This window comes from Mustela putorius, unplaced genomic scaffold (genome assembly GCF_011764305.1).
Source record: "Mustela putorius furo isolate JIRA1106 unplaced genomic scaffold, ASM1176430v1.1 tig00003896_pilon_pilon_pilon, whole genome shotgun sequence".
Lineage (NCBI taxonomy): Eukaryota > Metazoa > Chordata > Mammalia > Carnivora > Mustelidae > Mustela > Mustela putorius.
The window spans coordinates 3,231,578-3,256,916 of record NW_025422045.1 but is presented as its reverse complement, the minus strand read 5'-3'; the positions used below and the strand labels follow the sequence as shown (position 1 = coordinate 3,256,916).

At 46.4% G+C, this 25,339-nt stretch overlaps 1 protein-coding gene across 2 annotated transcripts in view; it reads left to right on the top strand.

The window, feature by feature from the left end:
* The window catches only part of MYO1E (myosin IE), a 196,550-nt gene that overhangs the window by 139,353 nt on the left and 31,858 nt on the right, over positions 1-25,339 (top strand). For both annotated transcript variants that reach the window (XM_004777274.3, XM_045067508.1), the window contains exons 13-19: positions 1,586-1,672; positions 2,661-2,828; positions 4,160-4,245; positions 6,423-6,504; positions 11,385-11,491; positions 18,360-18,458; positions 25,144-25,288. In XM_004777274.3, coding sequence (XP_004777331.1) covers positions 1,586-1,672; positions 2,661-2,828; positions 4,160-4,245; positions 6,423-6,504; positions 11,385-11,491; positions 18,360-18,458; positions 25,144-25,288 — 774 coding nt within the window. The remainder of the gene's footprint in view (positions 1-1,585; positions 1,673-2,660; positions 2,829-4,159; positions 4,246-6,422; positions 6,505-11,384; positions 11,492-18,359; positions 18,459-25,143; positions 25,289-25,339) is intronic.

The window sequence follows — 25,339 nt, the reverse complement described above, 5'->3', positions numbered from 1 at the left end:
TGTATAAGATCTTTAGCTTAACTAGATCTCAAAGATCCTATTTCCACACCACACATTTTGAAGTTCTAGGTGGACATGAAATCTCAGGGGACACATGCAAACCTACTACACATGTGAAAGGCTATTTGGGGGACATTAAGCCATGGAAGTGTTCGTGCCTCTGCTTGGAAATCCCAGTGAGCAACGGTTTCCACGTAAATTTCTGCCCTAGTGTTCTAGCTTTCCATCCCATCAGAGCCGCCAGAGCAGAACAGCCAGGGTAAAGGGTGGTAGGGACCGAGACTGGATGATGTTGGCAAAGGTTAGGTCCTAGAGGAATGTTGTCCAGGGGGAAAAAGCTTCAGATTTTGTAGGAAGTATGATGGGAAACCCTGGGGGAATTTTGAGCAGATTTGTGTTTTTGTGATTTGTATTTTTGAAAAGACTCTTCAGGTTCTATAGACTTACGGAGTGGGCTGAGGGGAAGACAGACAGGAGTGGAAGTTTAAAAACCAGCTAGGAGACTGGGCAAGAAATGGCGGGGGTGTAGGCAGTGATGGTAGCATTAGAGGTGGTTACACCGTGAGAGGCGGTCAGATTCAGCATGTGTTTTGGAAAGTGAGTCAACATGACTTGCTCAAAATAGTTAGCAAGGAACCAAGAAGGAAAGAGGAATTAAAGATGATTGCTCCCTTTGTAGCTTGAATCACAGGGCCAACGGTGAAGCAATTTGCAGAAGAGTGCGATTAGGAGAGTTGATTGGAGATGATGGGGGAAATGCACAATCAGATCTCCACAGAACAAGTCACACTCCTAAGACCTCTGACACTTCAGGACAGAGTCTCTAATGTATGAAATGTGCATGACCCTGGAACTCAGTGGGGAGGTCTAGACTAGAGAAATGAATTTGGGTGTCATTAGCCTGCAGGTTCTATCTAAAACCAAGGGATTGAGTGCAGTCCCCTAGAGAATCAGGACTGAGAATACGGAAAGGCTGGAAGATCGAGTCCAGAGACTCTGTCAGGTGAAGGTCTGGAAAGAAGCTAACAAAGCAAGACAGGTGAGGAAGAAGGGAGACCAGAACGTGGTGGTGTTCTTCATGGGAAATGAGCAACTGGCCTGAGGGAGGGGACTTCCCCTTGGGTGCCTCGAGGCTAATCCACACTACTCTTCTTATATTAAATTCAAAGAGATGATTTTGTACCTGGACCTATAGGTTAAGCCATATTAAATTGCCATCATTAGTAGATCAGAAATGATTGTGTGCTAACAAATTTCACAGGGCTCAAACTAAAAAACTACCAAGCGTGAGGCATCTGGCTAGTTCAGTTGGGAGAGCATTTGACTTTTCATCTCAGGGCTGTGTGTGTGAGCCACACATTGGACAGAGTTTATTTAAAAAGAAAAAAGAAAGAAAGAAGATTACTAAGCAATGAGATATTCCTTTTCTATCCCTCTTAGGGGGAAAAAAAATTTCCCATTTTATGTCAAAGAGTATTCAGATTTTTCTTTCATGGTGAGCCCTGTACCTTTGCTCATCATCTGTGTGGCGCCCTAGCTCGTCTTCACTGGGTCATAATGTGAATTCCCGCTTTCTGTCCCTCAGGAAGAGTATGTTCAAGAAGGCATTAGATGGACACCCATTGAGTACTTCAATAACAAAATCGTGTGTGACCTCATAGAGAACAAAGTTGTAAGTATCTGTCTGGTGTGTCTCTTGTCTGCACACGGGTTTATGTCAAGGGGGTTTTTGTCTCTCGTATCCTTGTTCTAGAGTAAGCGAAGGGACAAGTCTGATTTGCACAGAATTTCAGCAATTACACCAGTTGTGTGTTTGGATGTCCGTATAGTAATATGAACATCTGTATATGGATAAAATCCCAATTTACAAATGGAAGTTGTTACTGAATTCTGAGAGCAGACGTCAGTAACCTAAATGGGTGGCAGAGCAACTGAAGAGGCATAGCATTGGCCCTACCTTCTGGACCATCTCTGCAGCTCGTAGGACTATAGCCCTAAAATTTAACCAACAAGAAGCTTGTAGGCAGAGATGGCCACAGTACTGTTTGTTTGATTTGGTTTTTTATAAAAGTCCAAAACTGGAAACTGCGAAAACATCCAAGGACAATCCGGTCATTAAATAAACTAGCATATCAGAGCAGGAAAACATAGGCATTAAAATAGTAAGTATGAAGACTATGTAAAGCATGAAGATTGTTCGTAAAATAGTGCTATGCAAAAAAAGTAACACATGAGAGAATGTGTCTGCCTTGTAACCGTGTAAACTATGCCTCTGTGGGTAGCAGGCTAAAAGCGAACATTAAGAAATGATTAGGGTCAGAGGAAAATGTTTTCCTTTTTCTTTTGGGTTTTTAAAAGCAACTTAGTACAAATGGGAGTCAGCAGATAGTGATCTGTATATGAGTTTGAATAGAACTTCAGGGAGTGAAACCTTTTTTTTTGGAAATGGACTTTCCTCCATCATGAGATCTAAGTGTCTAAGTGGTAACTCCCTTTTGGGGTTATTAATGGCATTCTTGCTCAGAGGGAAAGACTGACTTTCAAGATGGTATCTTGAGTCTGGGGAGCTATTTCCTTGCTTGAGAAAAGACGCGATTAGCCGCTGACCTGGGGCTTTAAACAGCCGCTGACCTGGGGCTTTGCTCTCTTGGTCCCCTCAGAACCCTCCTGGGATCATGAGCATCCTGGACGACGTATGTGCCACGATGCATGCTGTGGGGGAGGGGGCAGATCAGACGTTGCTGCAGAAACTGCAGATGCAGATTGGGAATCACGAGCACTTCAACAGCTGGAATCAAGGCTTCATTATTCACCATTATGCTGGAAAGGTATGTCTGGGGAGCAGGGCGGCCCCTTTTGAAAGGAGAAGTTACCCTTCCCAGTATCTGTCTTCATGTGTTAAGCCTTTGGGTCTGTGATCTGTTTTCTCATGAGGCAACTGAGTAACGGTACCCACACAGCTTCATCTGCCTCGTTGTATTGTATTCATTCAGCATTCATCCATTCAACAGCATGGGCCTGGGAAGGGCAGTAGATACTATCACATATATTTTTTTTAAGATTTTAATTATTTATTTGACAGAGATTACATGTAGGCAGAGAGGCAGGCAGAGAGAGAGGGGGAAGCAGGCTGCCTGCTGAGCAGAGAGCCCGACATGGGGCTCGATCCCAGGGCCCTGGGATCACGACCTGAGCCGAAGGCAGAGGCCTTAACCCACTGAGCCACCCAGGCGCCCTGCTATCGCATATTTTAAATCATGAACCACCCTGGCATGTATATTAACTGCTGAAGGAATGGGTTATCTTGCCTCTTGCTCCAGTCACAAGCCTGTATCCCCCTCTTCTGTGCCTGCTGGGAGTGTACATAAGGCTTGCTTTTGGGATCCCCGGCTGGCTCAGTCGGTAGAGCATCTGACTCTTGAACTGAGGATCATGTGTTCAAGCCCCATGTTGGGCACGGAACCTATTTAAAATAAATAAAAATAAAAATAAGGCTTGTTTTTGATGTTAGTCCTCATAAGATGCATGATTTTGGCTGCCTCCCAGGTACCAGTCTTTGTACTGGTGATACAAAGATAAGTAAATTAAGGTCATGATATTTACGGTCTTCTAATCCTCTGGAAATGTACTGGTCTCACCTTTCATCCCCTTGAATCTCTTGTTAACCAGGGTCCCTGACCATGAGTTTTGGACTGACTTGATCCAATTATGATGCCATTTGTGAAAAAAATTCCAAAACCTCAGATGACATGCCCCGTTGAAATGGATTAATGAGCAGGAGTTTTCTTTCATTCTGTTGTAGTAAAAATTTAGGGAAAGAATTAGGTGTCCCACTAAACACCCCTATGGATTCACTGGAGAAGGGGTGGGTGATCATGGTAGCTGAGGTCCTAATTCTAGGTCATCTGGGCCATGTAGGCAGCCAGATAACCACTTATCAACATCCACACACCATCACCACCTAAATCTGCTAGCAAGTTAAATAAAACATGCACAGCCTTAATGTGACCGTTCACGATGAAATCCCAGTTGTACATCTGGAAATATTCACATTCTGGTAAGAATAGCCATGCCAACTTGGATTTTTTTTTCTTCTTCTTCTTCTTCTTCAATGAAATAGTTACAGGATAAAATTAGATTTCTTTCCATTCTTGGCCAGGTATCCTATGACATGGATGGCTTTTGTGAAAGGAACCGTGATGTGCTTTTTATGGATCTGATCGAACTTATGCAGAGCAGTGAGCTGTAAGTGTGTTTGCCTTATCTGACAGGGGATATAGGTTTGCTGAAATTTTTAGTATTAAAAAAAAACTTGTGGCATTTGAATAGTCAGTAGTTAGTTCCTTTGAGCTCTTGGGTCTGGATTGTCACTGGGAAATTTGGTTTTTCAAAATAATTTTTCTTTTCCAATCCCATGAACCCCTAACATCTTCTGCCTCCAGATTCTACATGCCACGTGCATGCCCTTCCGGGCCCCCAGCTTCATCATTTTCAGCAGTGATATCAGGGAGAGGCGACTATCCAGGAGTTGGGTTAGGATGGCCATTTCTGACTATCTAAGAGTGGAATGTTCTGATTCTCAGATACTTTGCCCTTAGACTATCATCCCAAGAATTTTGCATGGTCTCTTAATTTTTTCAATGGCTAATGGCTTTGCAGGATGTGAGATGACGTGTCCCCAAAGCACTTGGAAATAGCTCAAGAAGTTTGGGAAGGGCAACTTAAAAGGGATTTCCTTAGAGGTTTCTGTTAACTCTTAAGACCCTGTCTAAGCTCTGCCGGCAGGAGCTGGAGGGGCGTCCGTCTGTCTTGCAAACTGCAAGAGCTCTCAGGACCAGCCCTGCTCTGCCCTCTCTTCCCTTCTTCCCTGCAAAGATTCGCAAGATCTCAGGTAAAGGATATAAAGTATTATTTACATGGTCAGGCCTGGGTATGCCAGGCAAATACAATATTGTACAGTCTTCCGGATTTTATAGTTTTTAGAGCTATCTCCAAGGAGGAGCTGCCCTGGGAGTCCCTGTTACTCAAGCTGTGGTAAGATTAAGGTGAACTTCCTTAGTCATCAGCTCTGAGTCTGACCATTTTCTAAGAAAACCAAGTGTGCGTTTCAGGCTTTGGGCATAAGTTGTCCTGCTCCACTTCGTTCTCTACCCTTCATCTCCCCTCCCCTTCCCCCACCTCCCCGGCCCTCATCCCGTGCTGTATACCTCCCCTGTGCTCACGCCCCCAGCTTTGGAGATCCCGGATTTGTTTTCGTTGGAAAACACACAGAATCGATTTGCTGTTCTCTGAAAAAGTCAGGTCAGCCCGCAGGTCCTGCCTTGTGGGTTTTTAAAAAAAAATCTGAAAGCAGGTCATAATCATTAAAATTCCTGCTGAGTTTGAGAGCTGTGGACACACCCACGCAAACTCCTATCCTATAGACACAGTCTGTTGTTCATTAAACACGTTTACAGCAAAAAATCTGTAATCGCGTCTAGTTAAGTTGAAAGTGGATTGTGGGGAGAGTTCCTAGAAAATTCAAGATGGCCCCAAAGCCACTGGGGAGGAATTGAATTTGAGGGTCAGATTGGCGGTTTACATGGATGCCTTTATTCTGTCACTCAGCACATAGTTATCAAGCACCCACTGCATGCCAGACTGTGTCCAGATACTAGGGGCACTGAGGTTACTAGGACATTGTCTCTGTCCCGTGTCTTGGTGCATGTGAACGAACACAGCTATATTGGAGCGACTAACGAAAATCTATCCAACAGGCAAAGGACTGGTGAATTACTACTGTTCGACTTAAAATGGCTTGTACTCAAAAGCACCGTTTGTCAAAGTTTTTTGTAGGGGCTGGAGACACAGTGGACTGCTGGCATTGAGTGGGCAAAGGTCACCATTGCTGCTAAATATCCTACAATGCGTAGGGCAGCCTAGCCCTCCCCACCCCAACAAAAAATTCTCCAGCCTCAGATCCCAATACCTATAGCGCCAGGATGGAGAAACCCTGCCTTAGATCAAATCAGGATCTGCACTGGATCTTGACAGTCCATACACACACCGGAGCTCCTGTGTGTCCTGCTAATCTTACTCAGTGAACCTGTACTGACCCCCTCTGTGTGTCTTCTCTTCAAGGTGTACCTCGATTCCAGTGAGTAGGCAAATTCAAAAGGCAGAGTTTGTAAAGTGCATTTTCCAGGCTTAGATGCTAAGATGTTCAGACCTTAGAGTTCTTCCTCTGTTTCTCTTGTCCACCGCTGATTTCCCCGAGTCACACCTTGGTGTGACTTGGTAACTCGTGTTTTGAGTCAGGTGGCCTTTCTGGAGCCAAGGTTATGTGCTTCTGGGTGGCCTTCCTTTCCATTCTCCGTGGAAGCAGGCTTTCATCCCCCAAGGTACCCACTGATGGCTAATCCTTTCTCTTTCTCCCTTTCCAGACCTTTTATAAAGTCTTTATTTCCGGAAAATCTGCAAGCTGACAAGAAAGGGCGCCCAACTACTGCTGGAAGCAAAATAAAGGTTGGTTCTGTTTGGGGAGGGTTAGAGATTCCTGTACAAGGCAGGGTTTTCTAGGAGTTGGGACCTGCACCCTTGGTCCAGGATGAAGTCAGTGAGATGTAACAGCCTGGTTACAGAAGTTGCCCAGAAGTAATGCTTGAAAAAAGGGACAGGATTCACACCGAATTTGACTTGGCTGTCCTGAAACCCCAAATGGATATCAGATACCTCCTAAGCTTCACAGTTAGCAGATGACAGTCAGCTGCTTTCTGAGAGGAAATGGCTTTAGTCAGAATTTGGAAGAATTCACATTAAATGATAAGAGAAAATTTTAGGATTGAGAGCCACAGTTTGGATTCCAATGACCTTTTTCCAGACTGGACCCTGACACTTTCTAATTATGGAACTTTCACATACCTGGAATCCTCCGGGGTCTCACGGGGACAGTACATCCACCCTCCCCACTGGGTGTTGTAAGCCCCTCCTTTCTGCGGATTATGGGCACACCTGGCCCCCTCGTGTCTTAACATCTAAAAGGAGTTCTTCCAGCTTTTGGGAGCCCCTGTAGAGAGTGCCCTGTGTTAATCTGAGCCACTGTGTGATGAAATTCATGGTCCCTAAGTACACTCTGAATTTAGAGCTTGTGTCAGGCACACTTAATCATGTAATTCTGTGAGAAAGTCACTAAACTATTTTTAAACCATCATACCAGTTAAATACGACCTCAGTTTGATACTCTGTGGGATTATCAAATGATTAACAGTAGGGCTCTGGGGACACGGGTGTCCCTCGCGTGTGTTGAAATCCCAGCTCTGGCTTTTATTAGCTTGTGATTGCCAGCAAGTTGCCTAAACTCTCAGTGCCTCTTTTTGCTTTATCTGTAAGGTGGAGATCTCTGTACCTATCTCAAGGGGGGACTGGGATCTGGAATTCAGCAATCCATCTAAGACACGGAGCGCACTGCCCGAGACATCAGACACACAGAATGTACCTGGTCACTGATGACACTCCGCTCCATCAGCGGCCCCATCCCCCACGTGCGCCATGCTTACTCGCCTCCTTCTTAGTGGACTCTTGTCGGCGCATGTCCGTGGCCCCTCCCTGGCTCTGTGCCTCCAGATTCTTCTCCCTTCCTCTCCCTCCCCTCGACAGCCCCTGCCATTGGACTCCATAGTTGTTGTCCGTTCTTGTTGCCAGCTCTCTTCTCTGTCTCCTGTATGGAAGCCTGCCTCCCCAGCCCCTCAGGGCAAGAACACGGGCTGGAATAAAGGAAACCATCATCAAAACCTCACAGCAATGGGAAGATCCCAGGCGAGAGCAGCCTTCAGGTGTGGAGGAGGAAGTCCGATGCAAGCTCTGTTCTGAACTAGATTGTAGAGTCCTCTGGGACTAGGAACAGTCCCATTTAGAGTACCAGAGACGTGCGGTAGCCCCGGGATGATCTCTGGATTGGGTTCACTGGAGTGAGAGTCCAGAGCAGAGAGCAGATGCCATTCTCATGAGGCCCCAGATAGTAACGTCTGTGCGAGGCTTCTGACTCATGCCTTCACTTCAAGGTCCTGGATAAGGATTAGCTCTGGGCTGGAAAATCTAGTCACAAGACAGTCACATTCAGATCCAAGGGGCCCAGATCATCAAGGTCACAATGACTCACTTTCAAGTGGTCTGGATTCTCCGTGGAGTTTATTCCCTATAAAACAGAGGGTGGAGGTAGAGGCGTTTTTCTCCTCGTTAGAAGATGTGACCTCTTTCTTTCTTTCCTATTTTTGTCTGGTTCAGTGCTCAAAATTGCCACCTTCTGGGTGTGCTCAAAATATTCAGCACTGCAAGGGCTGCAACGATGACTATTGTGTGGGGAGGTCAGCCTCAAGTCAGCCGGCTTAAGTAGGGTTTTAATGCTGCCCATATTCTCACTTCTGGGGTACCCTCCTTCGTGGACTGTGTGACCCGTGTCCGTTCGATGGTTTACTTCCATGTAGGGATAAAAGTCTCCCTGTTTGACAATCCCCTCTAAAACATGTGTTAGAGACGGATAGCCGTGCTGAATCTCTTAGAGCTCTTCCATCCACAATACTTTGCAGATACCGAGTGTCCTCTTAATGATGTCCGTGAAGGCACACATTTAAAGGGATATGGAATTCCTTGGAAGAGGAATTAAATTTATGTTTAAGGTGGTTTTTGTGTTGGGGATTCTATTGTATTCCAACTCTTTAAAATTGCAAACTGATCTGTAGGATCTAATTAATGAATATTCCTTTGGTGAGAACTCCTGTTTTCTTATCCGCAAATCATAGTATGCTCCATTTAATAGCGATTTCTGATGTTGAGGCTTCACTAAATTCTACACTGTCATGGCTCCAAGGGACCAGTTTTGCAGTGAGAGTCAAAGGTAGATGCTGTGGGAAATTGCACGGAGCTCAGCACTGGCCAAGTGCCCAGGCCGGTGGCTTCGTCTGAGTGAGAGCAGACTCTGGTGGGGTGGATGCCTCAAGAGGCGAAAGCATCATGTGGGGACGGGACTTAGTGATTTTTAACGTCTTTTCCAACCTTTAGATTAAGATAATAGCAGTCTTCTAGTTCCATCCACTTAGTTTACAGATGGGGAAACTGAGGCCCAGAGAAATTGAGTGGTTTGTCATACAGCTTGCCAACTGTAGAGGCAGGACCCCAGCTCGGGTTGATGGTAGAACAAGGCATCTTGACCCTAAGCCTTTTCTCGCTGTCCTGTCTGCATGTTTTTCCTTGTGCTTCTGTTGGACAAGTCCCTCTGGTAGCCTTCTGTCCTCACTGCTGGGCTGTTCTGGCTGTTCCGGGTAAATCCAGTTGCTGCTTCCCAGCCGCCTCAGGAGACCTCTAAGGTTGACTCACAGCTGAATTCAGGTGTAGTCCTATTTGCCGAAATGAATTTTCCCACAACCTCAAGGCTTTATCTACTCCTCACTCACGATGTTAATTCCTCTTATATCACACCAAAAACCATCTCCTGTCTTCCTTACGAAGGCAGGATAGCTTTGTGGTTAGGGAACAGACTTGGTAGGCTGCACACTTGAGTTTAAGCCTCAGCGCCAGTCACTAAGGGCGCCACCTTGAGCAATCCTTTCTTTACGGCACTGTTTCCACATCTTAAAAAATTGGAATAATGATAATACTAGCAGCTAGCACTTAGAGTCGTGAAGTAGAGATGAGAAGGCCCGTGTGTTTCGCCCCTTGGGCACGTTCAGTAAATGTCATCCCATTATTACTCGGGAGCTGGAGCGACCCATGTCAGATGGCTGGTCCCTCAGGTCACGTTTCCCCTTCTCTGCGCTCAGACTAAGGTGAAAAGAAGGTGTGCTGTTAAAAACTTAGGACTGAAGAGTCTGCCAAGTGATTCTTGGGAATTAAAAAGGCTTGATAAAATTAAAATATTAAAAAAAAAATTGGGGGACTTGAAAAGAACCTGTGTTATGAGCAGGCTCTGTCACCTCCTATATTGCGAAGATCATCAGAGTTGATCTCGAACACGGTGGACATCGACAAGAGGCGATGGCAGTCCCTTCACTTTTTCACTGTAGGGCTCTGCTTGGGCTTTACAGAATCTGCAGCTTCGTCTTTCTAAGCATTGCAGAACGTGCTGTATTCTGCACATCTAAACAGAGAACATAATTCACCAGTGAATCTCTTGCTTTGAATATACCCAAGAGTTTTTCTCAAGGGTTTCAGATTTCCCAAACCCATGATAGCAGCAAAGCCCTAATTGCGAGAGGGCTGTCTGCTGTAGGCAGATCCCTTCTGCTGACTTGGTCATGGTTTTCTGGCTTTCGAGATCCCTCCTCTCTGTTGTCTCTGAGAGGTTTTCTCTCTTCACACTGATTTGCTTGGGAGGAGAGTTTGCTTGGGCCACCTCCTCGGCCGGCCCCACAAGGGCTTAGCCGTGTGGTGGCGGGAATGCGGATGTGGGCCTTGCTCCTGTTTCTTCCAAGCTGGAGATGCTCCTGATTTGAAATGCAACATGAACGATTCCAGCTTTATTTATGTGGCTCTCTGTGCTTGAGCCTGGTTTCCTTTTGGGTACCCCGTGTGCAGGTGGTGAGAGATGATTTCAGATTGAGTATTTGGCAGAGGAGCGGGTTTGTAAAAGGACATGCTGAGGAAGGTGTATGAAGTGAGATTTTTGATGTATCTCCCACCCTTTATGTTTCCATCTTTTTTTTTTTTTAAAGATTTTATTTATTTGACAGACAGAGATCACAAGTAGGCAGAGAGGCAGGCAGAGAGAGAGGAGGAAGCAGGCTCCCTGCTGAGCAGAGAGCCCGATGCGGGGCTTGATCCCAGGACCCTGGAATCATGACCTGAGCCTAAGGCAGAGGCTTTAACCTACTGAGCCACCCAGGTGCCCCTATGTTTCCATTATTTTAATAAGGGGATTCTTCATTGGTTGGGTTGCCCAGCAAGAGAGTACGGGGGCTTTGACGCTTTATCCTTGCAAATAATCTCTCCTTCCCACCCTACCCTCGCACCAAAAGAAAAAAAAGTTCATGAGAACAATGTGTTGCAAAGGCCCACAATCAACATAAACTTAATTTGTTAATAACTGGCCTGCTTCCTTGTTTCTCACAAAAAGACCTGTTTGTGAAGATTTACTGGCTTTGTTGTTTTGCTTTATTTTATTAACTAGACTAAAAAGACCTGGTTGTTTTCAAAAATACAGTTTCAAACCCATTTGTAAGTGTTAAAATCGTCATAAAAGTCAGTAGAGCCTTGAGAAAGGAAGTTGACCAGAAGGAAGCTTGATGAACAGGTTGTTACGAAGATTAACTTCTAGCTATTTCCACGGTAGAGTTTCATAGCTCCCCTTTGACAGTTGGTCTGCTTGAGAGAAAGTGCCATGTTTCCGTCTGATGTTACTCTTCCCCTTCCAGAAACAAGCCAACGACCTTGTGAGCACCCTGATGAAATGTACCCCTCACTACATCCGCTGCATAAAACCGAACGAAACCAAGAAGCCCAGAGACTGGGAGGAAAGCAGGTACGGCTAAGACGGCAGACAGTGGGGTGGAAGGTGGAAGTCAGCTGAGGTGGGCCTGGCCTGTGTTCCCTCCGCTCAAGATGGGCCACCGATCCCCAGGGCAGAAGCAGTTTAAATTGTTTTCAGATGTGTTTCATGTCCTGTGTCTTAACTTTTTCATGACGAATTAACTTTTTCCTTCCTTGTCTTTTCCTCATATTTTAGCAGTGCCGTTCAGCTCAGAATTAGAAATTTATAATGTTGATCTTGGCTAGTCTGGGGACAGACGGGAAGCGGGGGGGAGCCTTCATACTGCAGAGTCGGGCGGGTTGTAAACTTAGTTGGAGGCCCTGTGTAGACGTTCTTAGTCCACTTAGCTTCTCACTGGTAGCCACAGGACGGGGCCTCGCGTGCTCAGCTCGGGGTTCAGAGCAAAGGTCTGAAGGGCTGGTTGCAAAATCATCTGTCATTTACTGTTGCTCTTGGGGGTCCTGGGGGCATGTGCTAGGTCTGGTTCCAGCCCCTGAGGACTCACTGTGTTCCTGAGCAGAGTGATGACTCCCTCCAGGAGGGATCAAGCCCTGGGAGACATGTGACATAGGGCGTGCAGCGAGCCCTCTCCCCTCGGACCCCTGAGGAATTCTGGGCCACCATTCCTCCTACAACTGCCATTAGGGATGTGGGCTCTGCAGGCTGGAATGGGGGTGTTGAGTGGGAGAATGTTAAGGATGACTGGCAAGTACAGTTTTATCCAACAGGCAGATCCAGACACACACGCCTAAGACTGACACCAGCGTCTGTGAGCACGGGGGAAGCAGGACTGAGGCAAGGCGTTACGGATATGGGACAGGAGGGAGGAGCCCGCCTTTGTCACCAGGCAGTCAGGTCCCCAGACAGGGGCATGCAGAATTACGGTCTTTTTTGTTTTCTCTCTTGGAGAAAAGTAAGCAGAGTTAGGTATCTAGCGACGTATCAAGGTTCAGCTCCGCAACGGCAAGACAAGACGTGTGTAGGTCCGTTCCCATCCTGCCGGCGAGATCCTTTCTAGGCATGGCAGGCCGTTACGAGAAGGAAAAGACGAGTGGGGAGGAAAGTGCCCAGGTCCCAGCGTTCAATATCCGCCATTCCTTGTTGGTGTTTTCTCACGTCCCCTGCAACCTGAATCTGTTTTCTCACCTCACGATGCTGCGGGATATAACAGCCTTCCATTTCCTCTGTCTGCGGCATTCTGAGGGATCTCGTCTGTAGGTCCATGCTCCTCAAGCGTCGTTTCTACCGAGGGGCTGACCGCGATTCTTCTCGAACGTTATTGGGTAATGACACGGAGCCTCAGAGGAGGGACCCGCTCTGCCAGCCCATCAGTCCGGCTTGCAGGGACTCTTGCATTATTAGCAGACTCTACAGTCTTCCTCTACGTCAAGGTGACCCTAATCCAGCATCTAATCTGCCCTAAGAATTATTCTCCTGACTTTTCCATGTGACAGCGCTTGCGCTCCTTCCCAGCAGCTGTCCCGTTTCCCGGCAGTCTTCTCTCCCAAGGCAGTTGCTCTGAAGGAAGGTGGAATCCGACCACCCCCCTTCTTGGTCATTCCCCTGGAGGTGCTTAATTTGCCTTCTGCTTTTCTGAAACGTGTCCCTCACTTTCTCCTTTGAGGCTAAGAAGGTAGCAGCACTGTTACTTCTTCCCACCTGAAGATAGAAGATGTCTACTTATTGATTGATTTATTTAGCTCTCAAGCTTGTGGATGCACCAGAGTACCCCTTAGAGGGCTTGGTAAAACCTGAGTTGCTGGGCCCTGCTTCTGGAGATTCTGATTCAGTGGGTTTGGGTAGGGCCCAGAAATGTGCGTTTTTAAAGATTTATTTATTAGAGAAAGAGAGAGAAAAAACAAGCAGGCTCCCTGCCGAGTGTGGAGCCCGACAGAGGGCTTGATTCCAGGAGCCTGAACTCATGACCTGAGCCAAAACAGATGCTTGACTGAGCCACCAGAAGCTCCTCGGTGATGCTAGTGTGGGTGGTTTGGGTCTCCCACTTTGAGAACAGCTGGTCCTGAGCGAAGGGCTGGCCTGGGAGTTGGAAGGGCTGTATTGTGGTGCTGGCCTGTCACTAAGTGGTTTGAGTGAGACATTTCATCTCCTCAGTCCTCAGTTTCTTCTTCATTAAACTGAGAGTGTCCGTTCCGAATGGGATCTCCTTCAGTCTGACAGAATGTCTCTCCCGGACCTGGGGGGGCTGTCAGCCTGCCTCTGCCTGTCTCTGTGTCACTCCCATCCTCCCCACTCCCACGTGCACACGCATACGCACCTCGCTCTGTCCCAGGCACATATACACACCCAGTAGAAGGCAGGTGACACAGGCAACCTCAGAAACAGATTACAGGATCTTGGAAGCAGACGTAGTGCTAAGAGGTGCTTTAGGCCGTCTTCCCCCCACCCCCAACTTCAAATCCCACCCAACTCCCCGGCCCCAGCCCTTTCCAATAAACGTCATCTTCAATGAAAGCATCTTGCTCTGCCTACAGATGCAGCCCACCCCTGCCCAGCACATGCTCCCTTACCCTGTGTAGATTGCTCTGCTCCAAGTCCCTCTATTATAGAAATTTTGCGTTTTCTCAACCCTGATGCTGTCTTCTCATAAAATCCAAATTGATTCACTGAAATAGCAAAAAATGGAGAGATTAAGACAGAGATAACGTTTATCCGTAAATCCCCATAAAATCCCCCACAGTGGTGCTTTCCTTTATTTATTTACTTACTTATTTACTTAAAATCACATCACTGGGGCACCTGGATGGCTCAGGGGGTTAAGCCTCTGCCTTTGGCTCAGGTCATGGTCTCAGGGTCCTGGGATTGAGCCCCGCAATCAGGCTCTCTGCTCAGCGGGGAACCTGCTTCCCCCCGTCTCTCTGCCTGCTTGTGATCTCTCTCTCTGTCAAATAAATAAATAAAATCTTTAAAAAAAAATAAAATAAAGTCACATCACTTACTTGCCTTGCAGTAAGGACTTCATAACGTCCATTTGTGTAAACAGGTGTTAAGAAGTCTGCAGTATTTGTGGGTCAAGTGTTGATTTATATTACAAATGGGATTGCTTCCTGGGATGCGACCCTCCCTCCAATCCCGGTTCGGGTTTATTATGTGACAGATGGTTTCATTCCTTCTGAGTGTGGAGAAGTTAGGGGCTGTAAAAGGGCACTGTGCTTCATTGGTGGGGATTACACGGTCAATTGAAGTTCTCGGTGGACAGGGTTACTCATTCCACAAGTTTATGGGGTGTGGTTTATTTTTCTTTTCCTGTTGAAAATGTGTTTTTGTTTGGCTCTGGCAAAGTTGCCTGCCCTGGGTTCTGAATTGCTGTTCTAGCAGAGTTCTCAGGCCTTGACCTACTTGTATTAACAGCGAAGGAAAGTCTTGACGAAGACTTGCCCCAAGGGAACCATTGGGCATTGCCAGCCTGGCTGATGTTTACTGAGGAAGAGACAGTGCAAGGTTATGCAAAAGTCAAATTGGATCCTTTGGTTAAATAAAATGCTAAACAATATGGAATTTGCTAAACCGATTGTCCTGTGGAAGAAAATTTCTGTAAGACAATTTTCTGGTGATGGAGGTTAACAGTGAATGAAACAGTGTTTTAGCATGAAGCTTATTCTATCCTATGGGATCTATGGAAATGGAATGTTTCTTTGAATCAGTGGGTGATGCATTCCCTACCTCAAAAGCGTGGGATAAAGCCAGTATTTATGAAAAATACTTAAAATGAACAAATACCTGGGGCACCTGGGTGGCTCAGTCGGTTAAGCATCTGACCCTTGGTTTCAGCTCAGGTCATGATCCTGGGATCAAGCCCCACATCGGGGTCCTCTGTCAGAGGGGAGTCTGCTTAAGATTCCCTCTCTCCCTCTGCTCTTCCCCCTGCTCGTGTGCTCTTTCTCTAAAGCAAAAAAAAAAAAAAAAAAAAACTTTGTAAAACAATGATCAAATACCTCTAATTGACACCCTTGTGTATTTTCCTTAGCAGAGAAAAGGTCAGTGGTGAGTTTTGGAATTGGAGGATAGGAAAAAGGAAAATTAATTACTTCCCTGAATCTGATTTCCACTCTGTTAGCCAGACACGTGTCGCAAATCAAGTGTGGATATTGAATATTACTTTCTATAAAGTTGTTTTGTTGTTTTTTTTTTTTTAGGTTTTTATTTATTTGACACACAGAGATCACAAGTAGGCAGAGAGGCAGGCAGAGAGAGAGGGGGAAGCAGGTTCCCCACTGAGCAGAGAGCCCGATGCGGGGCTCAATTCCAGGATCCTGAGATCAAGACCTGAGCCAAAGGTAGAGGCTTAACCCTCTGAGCCACCCAGGCGCCCCTCTATAAAGGTTGTTTTAAAAAGTACTTCTCTTGGGGCGCCTGGGTGGCTCAGTGGGTTAAGCCTCTGCCTTCGGCTCAGGTCATGATCTCAGAGTCCTGGGATCGAGCCCCACATTGGGCTCTCTGCTCATCAGGGAGCCTGCTTCCTCCTCTCTCTCTGCCTGCCTCTCTGCCTGCTTGTGATCTGTCTGTCAAATAAATAAATAAAATCTAAAAAAAAAAATAAAAAAAAATAAAAAGTACTTCTCTTGAAGGAGCTGACATTTCTGGATACTGGTCAAGTAAGACCAATCGGACTCGAGACCTTTCTTACTCGTCCCTCACTGTGTGACCTCGTCCTGCCTGGGCCAGTCCAGGCTCCACCCCCTCATCCAGCTTAGTTTTCCTCCTGCTCCTTCCTCTCCCACTGCCCCAGGCCACAGCCTTTCCCACCTTTGTGCCTTCACTTCCACGGTGCCCCCCCTGCCTTTCCCTCCTCTGCCTCTGGTGAATTCAACTCATCCTTCCAGTCCCAAAATCCATTTCTGTCTCTCGTCTCCGGTCCTGGTTTACTTATTGTAGCTGCAAATGCAGGAGCACGATAGCAGCTTCATGTCGTGTGTGCCAGGAGCCAGCTCAGGACTCCCTATGCTGTGTACCCAGTTAGGAAGGAAGAACTAACGTCACCATCCTCTCTCCAGACGTGGGAAGTGGGGCACAGAGAGGTTACACAGTGGCAGAGCTAAGGCCATGCCGGGAAGCCAGCCCCAGGTCCTGGCTGTGCACCTCTATGCCTTGCAAAGTCTGCAGTGGGAATCTGCCATCCTTTCCCGGTTCCCTAGCAGCTGCAGAGGGCAGCGCAGAAGGCCCCATCGCGGTTGCTAGCACGTGCACAGCTTCGTCAGGGTTGGGGCTCGCTGTGAGCCTTGTTGGAGAGACAAGTGTGGGGTCCCCAGTGAAGCTGGACAAGGCCGCTGCTAGTGGGCTCACCGGTGCAGCAGGTCACAGAGGTCACGAGGGGCCATTCCTCGGGAGCATCACTAGTGCGGCTTCACCCCAAATATACTCAGTGGGGAGAAGGCCGCTGCCTCCGCACTATGGCACAATTTCTCATTCCCCTCAAATACCATGTTTCCCAGTTTCCGCATTCAGCCAGCCCATGTCATGTACAGCAGAGGCCCCACTGCCCTCCCCGAGGGGACGCTCATAAGCCCATGGCTGGGATCTGCCACTCGGCTTCCAGGACACTTTGCTTCTCTGGAAGGGGTGAGGCATTTTCACCAGCGTGCGCCCCCCCCACCCCCACTCTGTCCCCTCCTCGGATCTATCAGGCCTACTAAGCCAGAATCCTGAAGGGACAGGGTAGGGGACATTTGCTCTGACGTTAAAATCCCGTGTGAGAACACAATCTAGTAGGACCTGCCTCTGTTTTCCAAAACACACTGGCAGTTGCTGATTCTTATAAAAACCAAAACTATCATTTACATATGTCGTTAGAGAATTTTTCATTTAGGTGTTTGAAATTATTTTATATGCCCTTTCTTCTGTTGCATATGAAAAGCTGAGATGTGTGATCTCCTTAGGTCTAGAGTCACTATAAAATTTAGGTAGGGAACAAAAATAGCTCCAGTGTCGTTTAAATCCAAAGTTAAAAGTTCTTCCCTTTAGTCTTTTGAAAAACAGATACTTCTGTTCATAATCTCTGTGACAGGCATATGGCTTTTTGTTTTACCATTTTTGGAAATAGATGTGTGGCATCTTCTGTAATTGCTGTATTTCACAAAGAAATATTTTTAAGATGAATATTCTATAACCTGAGGGTCAGCTCAGACTCTGAACAGTATAAATTATAGTTTGTTTGTTTGTTTGTTTGTTTGTTTTTGAGAGGAGGGGGAAGGGCAGAGGGAGAAGGAGAGAGAGAAAGTCCTGAGCAGACCCCATGCGTAGCAAGGAGCCCAGTGTGGGACTCGATCTCACAACTCTGAGTTCATATGACCCAAGCCAAAATCAAGAGTGAGATGCTTGGGACGCCTGGGTGGCTCAGTTGGTTGAGCGGCTGCCTTCGGCTCGGGTCATGGTCCCAGCGTCCTGGGATCGAGTCCCGCATCGGGCTCCTTGCTCGGCGGGGAGCCTGCTTCTCCCTCTGCCTCTGCCTGCCATTCTGTCTGCCTGTGCTTGCTCTCGCCCTCTCTCTCTCTGATAAATAAATAAAATCTAAAAAAAAAAAAAAAAAAAAGAGTGAGATGCTTAACCAACTGAGCCATCCAGTCGTGTGTGTGTGTGTGTGTGTGTGTGTGTGTGAGAGAGAGAGAGAGAGAGAGAGAAATTCAGCTGTGTACATTTAAAGATCAGAGTAGCTTTTATCCAATGATTCCTGAATAGGGCAACATCCCATCTAATATATTTTCATAAAATGAAGCTCCTAAATTGTAGTCTTTTTAATGTGTCCCTGCTGCTTATAACTGGGGGTTTGCGGGGATAGTGTGGCTGGGAGAGCCAGATGGAAGAATTATCCAGTGATACCCTGGCTCACTTTCCTCCTTCACAGAGTGAAGCATCAGGTAGAATACCTGGGTCTGAAAGAAAACATTCGAGTGAGAAGAGCTGGTTATGCCTATCGGCGCGTCTTCCAAAAATTCCTGCAGCGGTAAGAAACTGGTGACTGTGGATTCTTTGGGGTTTCTTTTCTGTTTTTTGTTGTTTTATTTGTTTTTGTTTTTGTTTTTGTTTTGTTTTTTGCTTTGAAAAGGTTTTTTTCAGATATAATTCACTTACTATAGCATTCACACCTTAAAGTATATAATTCTTTGGCTTTTAATGTATTCTTAGACTTGGGCATCCTTCACCACAGTTAGTTTGAGGACATTTTCATCACCCCAAAAAGAAACCCCACTTCCCTAGTTGCCAATCCCTGATTCTCCCCTCACCTCCTGCCCGAGGCACACACTTCTTTCGGTCTAGAAAGAATTTTAAAATATTGCTATATTCTGGCCATTGCGTAGAAATAGTCTCACGATATGTGTTCTTCGGGTCTGGCTTCTTTCAGTTCGTGTTCTGTTTTTACGGGTTGCCTGCCCTGTGGTGTGTATCTGTGCTTCATCTCTACCCGCTGCCCAGTAATACTGGCTTGCGCCAATATTGCGATGCTATATTACATTTTACTTGTTCGTCCGTCAGCTAGCTGATGGGCATCCGTTGTTTCCACTTTTTGGTCAGTGATGAGTCACAGAGAAAGCTGCGGTCAGCGTTCACCTACACACTTGTGTGGACATGTGTTTTTATTTCTCTTGGATGCTCACCAACAAGGGAATTACCGCATCCTCTGGTAACTCTTCGTTGTACCTTATTGATGAATTGTGAGATTGGGTTCCAGCGTGGCTGTACCATTTTGTTTCCCCACCAGCAGTGTTCGAGGGTTCTCCTTGCCGATTTGCTAGTATCTGACTTCGGTAGCACCTATCCTGGTGGGTGTCATGACGTGGTTTTGATGTCATGTCCCTGATGGGAAACAAGCATATTTCATGTGCTTATTGGTCTTAAGAGAAGTGTCTGTTCAGCAGCTTTGCCCATTTTTAAATCAAGCTGTTTGTCCTTTTTTATTAAGTTGTAACAATTCTTTTTACCATTGCTTATTGTAGAATAAATCGGTAGCCACAAGTGTTTGGTCTGCTTAGTGTAACACACCAGTTCGGGGATTCATGATAATTGTGACATGGGAAGGTTTAACTTGACTGACCAAATTAGTAGTATGAAGATGATTTCAGGAAACCTACTTAAGAAAATAAGCTTAAAGTATTTAACCTCAAAATTTTTGTAGAGCCCATGTATAAACTTAAACTGATTTTCACGTTTCTGTTAAAGCGTATTTGACAAGACCTTTACTCAAATTGCTCTTATTTTGTGCTCCTTATTTTTGAAAAGGATAGAATTTAGTGTCCTTAATATTACATGGTTTTAACTTCTCTTAACAATTTGAAGTTAATGGGCTCCCACTGTATTTTCTACATCTGTTTACTCTCATTTAAGAGAGAAGGAAGCCATATATTTGCATTTTAATCAGAAAATAATTATGTCTTCGGGGTATAGCTAGAGGAGCAGAATATAAGAATTTTTTTTTTAATTCAAATTTTATGTAACAAAGAGGTAGCCGGCTGAGGAAGAGCGTCGTTAAGGTTTTGGACATAGAGTAATTCTAATGAAGCAGGGTTTCCTTGAGGACTTTCGTTGTTTATTTTGTCCTGAGATTGGAATGGCTGGCCTACCGGTCGCCAGTGTGGGTGGTTGTATGTGGAAGGTCATTGATGTGGAAGATCAAGAGAGACTTAACAGAAGGGTGGGTCTTTCCATACAGTAAAGCCCCATTGACTCTCTCCACAAGATTCTGGATAGTTTGAGAGGCAGACTAGACATGAAATCTACCCTCATGGCTCTCTGAACTGATGAAAGGGCCCACTCCACCTAGGGTGGAAACAGAACTGTATGGAAAGACATACTTAGGAGGTTGAGAAAAGAAATCTGCCAAGTTCTTGCATGATGATAGCAGCAAACATTTGCTGACAAACAACTGAGATGTGAATTACCAAAGACTACTCTCCTTTAAACAGATCGAGAACACAAGCTAGAATGGGATTTCTCAACCTTAGCTATTGACATTTGGGACTGGTTGAGCCTTTGTCATGGGGGCCATCCTGTGTGATGGAATGCTATTCTCTGTCCCTCCCGAGCTGTGACAACCATAAGTGTATCCAGATACTGCTTCCGGTCCCCTGCTGGGGGTGGGGGTAAAGCCACTTGAGAACCCCGGCTTAGTTAATCATTGAAGTCTTAGCCAAACTGCATGTCTTTGACAAATACCCTTTTTTAATTAAGAGGGGAAAAAAATTAAATACAGGAAACAGTGAATGAAAAATATTTCCTCCATCTTTCCCTAACTCAGAAGGGCCTGCCTTCTAATTCCAAAGCATTCATAATTTTATCCTCCTTCAGTAGTTTTTCCTGTATTTAAAAACTCTTTAATCTTCAAAGTCTCTCCAATTGACATTACTATTAAAAACTAATTTGATGTTTTAAAAAATTTAAACTTGGGGTTTTCTTGTGGATGTTTTGTTGTTCGGTTGTTTGGTTTTTGGGGAAATGGATTCTGAAAGACCTTGGGCCTTCCATATTACTTAAAATCAGACAAGCCCTTGGGATGCCTGGATGGCTCAGTTGATTGAGCCTCTGATGCTTGATCTCAGCTCAGGTCATGATCCAAGGGTCATAAGTTCAAATCCTGCATTGGGCTCCATGCTGAGCATGGAGCCTACTTTAAAAAAAAAAAAAGGACAAGCCATCAGACTTAAACTCCATAAGCAATGCCATGAGCCTCCACACTGGGGAGAGCAGGCTGTGTTACAGGTTTGCTGCAGCTCTGTAAATGAGCTGTAAAATGACCTGGTTTGGTGATAACATCCGGGACCTCCGTCAAGTATGTCAAGTGCCACCCTGGCCCCATGCATGGGACTTTCTTCCCTGACTGACACAGAGTTAACCTGTAGTGAATCTCTGTTGGCCCCTTTATGCTGAGGGACTTTGACTGAAGCGATTCTGTCCTTGGCTGTCTCCCCTCTGGTGCTCCTGCTGTGGGCTTTTCCATTCAGAAGAGACAGATGGACAGCCCTGTCTTAAACAGAGCAACCCTTTTTCATGTCCTATATCTTTTGATTTGAGAATCCTAGGAGAGTAATAAAAAGAGAGTTCAGAAGAAAATTTGTTTCTCAATAAAAAGTACTCAAAAAATGGCTAGGAGGCCATCTGTGTCCATGGGCAGGGACTGTTTCTCAAGAGACGGTGCTGCTTTCCATAAGGTGTGTGAGTCCGAGATCCTGGTCTTGCCGGATAGGGCCAAAGCGTGCCACTGTCTGTCATCTGAGATCCTCTGTGAGTAGCTGAACCGTGTCGTACCTTTATTCTCCTCAGAACTGAGAAAAAAGGCTTTGTTTACAAAGTGGCTTTCTAGATGCCTGCAGAAAGCCTGCGAAGTGAGAAAATAACAATCTGCAGGAAAGGGATGCATTAATACCCAGTATGACTGCCCGTGGGCCCGCCTCCTACACCCCTCCCAGGGAAGGCAGCCCACAGGTCTAAACAGAGCGGTAGTTCTCACACAGCCTAGAGCTTAGAAAATAGGCTTAGCCAATGGGAAATGGCCTTTGTGTGTGTTCATTTCCTCCCTGAAAAATGCTTTATGTTTATCAAAACCATCTCTCTTGACTTTGAATTGGAGACTAAAAATCAAAAAGATGGCTTAATATCCCCACCAGTGGGCCATGTGCTCTTGAAGTAAGTCCTGCCCTGCCTTCAGAAGGAACACCCTATTCACCACCCTCAACACAACATTCGTATCTTTAGAAAGTGTCAAAAAGCTATTAGAAATGGCAGTCACTTTGACTCTCAGTTTGGGAAAATAACTATAGATTCTTAGAAAACAATTTTTCAAGCTAGATTCTTGAAAACAATTTTTCAAGAATAACTATAGATTCTTAGAAAACAATTTTTCAAGCCCCTTACTGTGGCTGGAAATAAGCCCAAACGTGGGATCTGATTCTTAGGAAGGAAAATCTGATAGCAATGTAAGAGTTTTCTAAAATTGTTCTTATGGCAACAACATATTTCCCTTGACCTTGACCCAACCTCTCAGAATGTGGAGCGGGGGGGAAAGGCACATTTGTGAGGAAAGTCAGTCCATATCCTGGGCAAGCGAGAAGAAAGCACAGAAGGCTCAGGAAAGCATGGGGTGTCCAGAGTATCCTAAGAGCTGTCCAGACTTTTGTGTCCTTGGGTGTCAGAAACAACCTCAACTCCTGTGCCGGCACTGGGGTCAGGGCTGCATTTCCTCGGAGGAGGAAACATTGATTGGTCATCTGAGATAACAAGGAGCCCATGACGCGCCAGTCCGAGGGAAGAGGACAGCCAACGCACAGGCCTTGAGATGAAATTTTGGCATAGTTGGGTCTTAAACGGAAAATGCCTGATGAGAGGAATGTAAGCTATGATCTGCATCTCTCCAAAACTGGGGGCTTCCTTAGTGGGAGAGCCTTATACGAGAATTGGGTGCTGGTCTCTCCAAAGAATACAAAAGGAGGTGAGGAGGGCACATCAGGCGTCCTGGCAGCTAGGGAGCCATAGCCGTCGTGGTCTGTGGTCACGGGGCCCTGGGAACGCCATGCAAACCTCACGTCTCCCCTAGACCTGAACTGTTAGAAGCCTTGCCTTGTCAGCTAAAGGGAGAGAAAGTCTCAGCAAAACAACTTCCGTACTATAAAAAAAAATCAAATGCAAAATGCAGCGTCATTTTAATGGGGGTGGGCGTGCGTGAATTGCAAAGAGCTGCCCGTTTGCGGTTGCTCAACACATACTTGCCTTTAGAATTTTGATTACGTGGAGCCAGCCAGAATTGTACTCTTAGAAACTTGTGACCTTGGAGGCCTGGCTTTCTTCTTTCTCTCCTGTAGCCTGCATGACTTTCTCTCCTTCATCCATTTAGCTTGCCAGTACATTCCCGCTTGTTCGGCGGGTCCCCCGGTGGCGTCTAGAAAGGTTCTGCTCTCCGTCATTTATGTGTGGCTTCATTTGTTGGACTTCATTATACCGCACACGAAATGTATTCATGCAAATGTGTGGCTTCAGCTAGGTATTTTCATTTTTAAGTTTTTCATCTCTAAATAGGGAGTAGGAGGGTTTGCTTCTCTGAGACATTGAAGACGTTATCAAGCAAGATGTGAAGATTTGGGAGGGTCCCTAGAATCACCTTGTCCCAGCTAACTAACGCTAAGGGTAATAACCTGATTCTGTCCTCTTAGTGAGCTCTGGATGCCGAAGGCAGGCAGCTCTTCTTTTCAAGATTACTTTTTTCCTTCTCCCTTCGATGCCATAAGTCAGTCTAGTCCTGGTAGTAGCTTCTGGGAACAAAGGGCCTGACTTCTCTGGAGGACTGCAACCCATTCACTGCCTCTGTTCTAGCTGTGCCTATGCAAAGGCCATGCCTCCAACTTCCCTTCCACACTCCTTTCTGATTTCTGCCCCCCTCCCCCTCTCACCCCTGCCTTTCTTTCCTTCCTTCCACCTTAAGTCTGCAGAACCTTCCATATCTGACATCCCGTAACGCTTCTGTTGCTAGTGTGTCAGCGTTTTGCGTAATTACAGTGTTTGTAGCACAGATGTGTAGTAGACTGTATGGTCTTTAAAAGAAGTACATACACATCACCACCTCATGGCTTATATGTAGTGTGGTGGTAGGGGTGAGGTGGGGGTTCACATCTCAGCTCTGACAGTTACTAGCTAAGTAGCCGTGGGTGGGTCTCTATCTGCCTCTGTTTCCTACTCTGCAAAGTGGAATGACCAACTGAATCCGGTGGCTGTGAGATTAAAATGAGATCATCCAGCTAAAGCACCAAGAACGACACGTCATGCAGACAGAACAGCCCATAGTTGTTGGCCATGTTCTGTTGGCTCTGACCGCCAAGCCCGGATGTTGGGGAAGGTGCTCGATGTGTGGTATGAACTACACGGGTGCCTTCAAGGAGGAGGCGTAATGAATTAAGTACAAACGTGAATATAATTACAAACTGTAATAGGTTTTCTGAAGGAAAAATAGTATTTTCGGTGAGAGAGACGAGCAGGGCAGGGGGGATTTTTTGCTTGAGTAGTCCAAAAAGACTTCTCTGGAATTGTCACTGAAGGGGAGGGTCCCTGCACTAGAAACAGCCACGGGAGGCATTTTTAGAACGGCACAGCCTGGTTGAGGGAACAGCATGGGCCAGGCTCTGGGGAGGGAGAGTTTAGTGTGTGTGAAGAAGAGGCCATCCTCCCAGGAACACGGTGAGTAGGAGAGAACGGAGAGAGAAGAGCCAAGGACCGCGTGACCAGGGCCTTGGGACTCGAGATGCACAGGATTCCAGAGATGGAAGTGCATCCTTAGGAATCACCACTGCTTACGGGGAGCTTTCTGAAACACTTCCCATGAACTGTTTAAGGCCGCAGAAGAGATGGGAGAAACCACTACTGAGAAAACAATGTTTGATTTTGCCTGAAGATTGTCACTGGCCACCTTCTGCAGTGCTATTTTTAGATGGTGGTAGAAAGGAAAAGCAGATTTTCACCAGGGTGTTAGCATGGAAACGGTCGGCTGGGGCGTGGGTAGGAGGGATCTCGGAAACGGGAACACCAGACCTGCTGGCGTCTCACGGCTGTGGAGACCCGCCCCTCAGCCCTAGAACAGAGGTGAGCAGGTCTCCAGGACTCTGCGTAGTCCCCTCCGGGTGTGACCCTTCTCTCCCTGCCTGTCCTCTCAGGTACGCCATCCTGACCAAAGCCACCTGGCCCTCATGGAGAGGGGACGAGAAACAAGGGGTCCTCCACTTGCTGCATTCCGTCAACATGGACAGTGACCAGTTCCAGCTGGGGAAGAGCAAAGTGTTCATCAAAGCCCCCGAGTCTGTGAGTGTGCGACTGCCCCCCGCAACCCTGGTCGTTTCCTCAGGGCCGCCT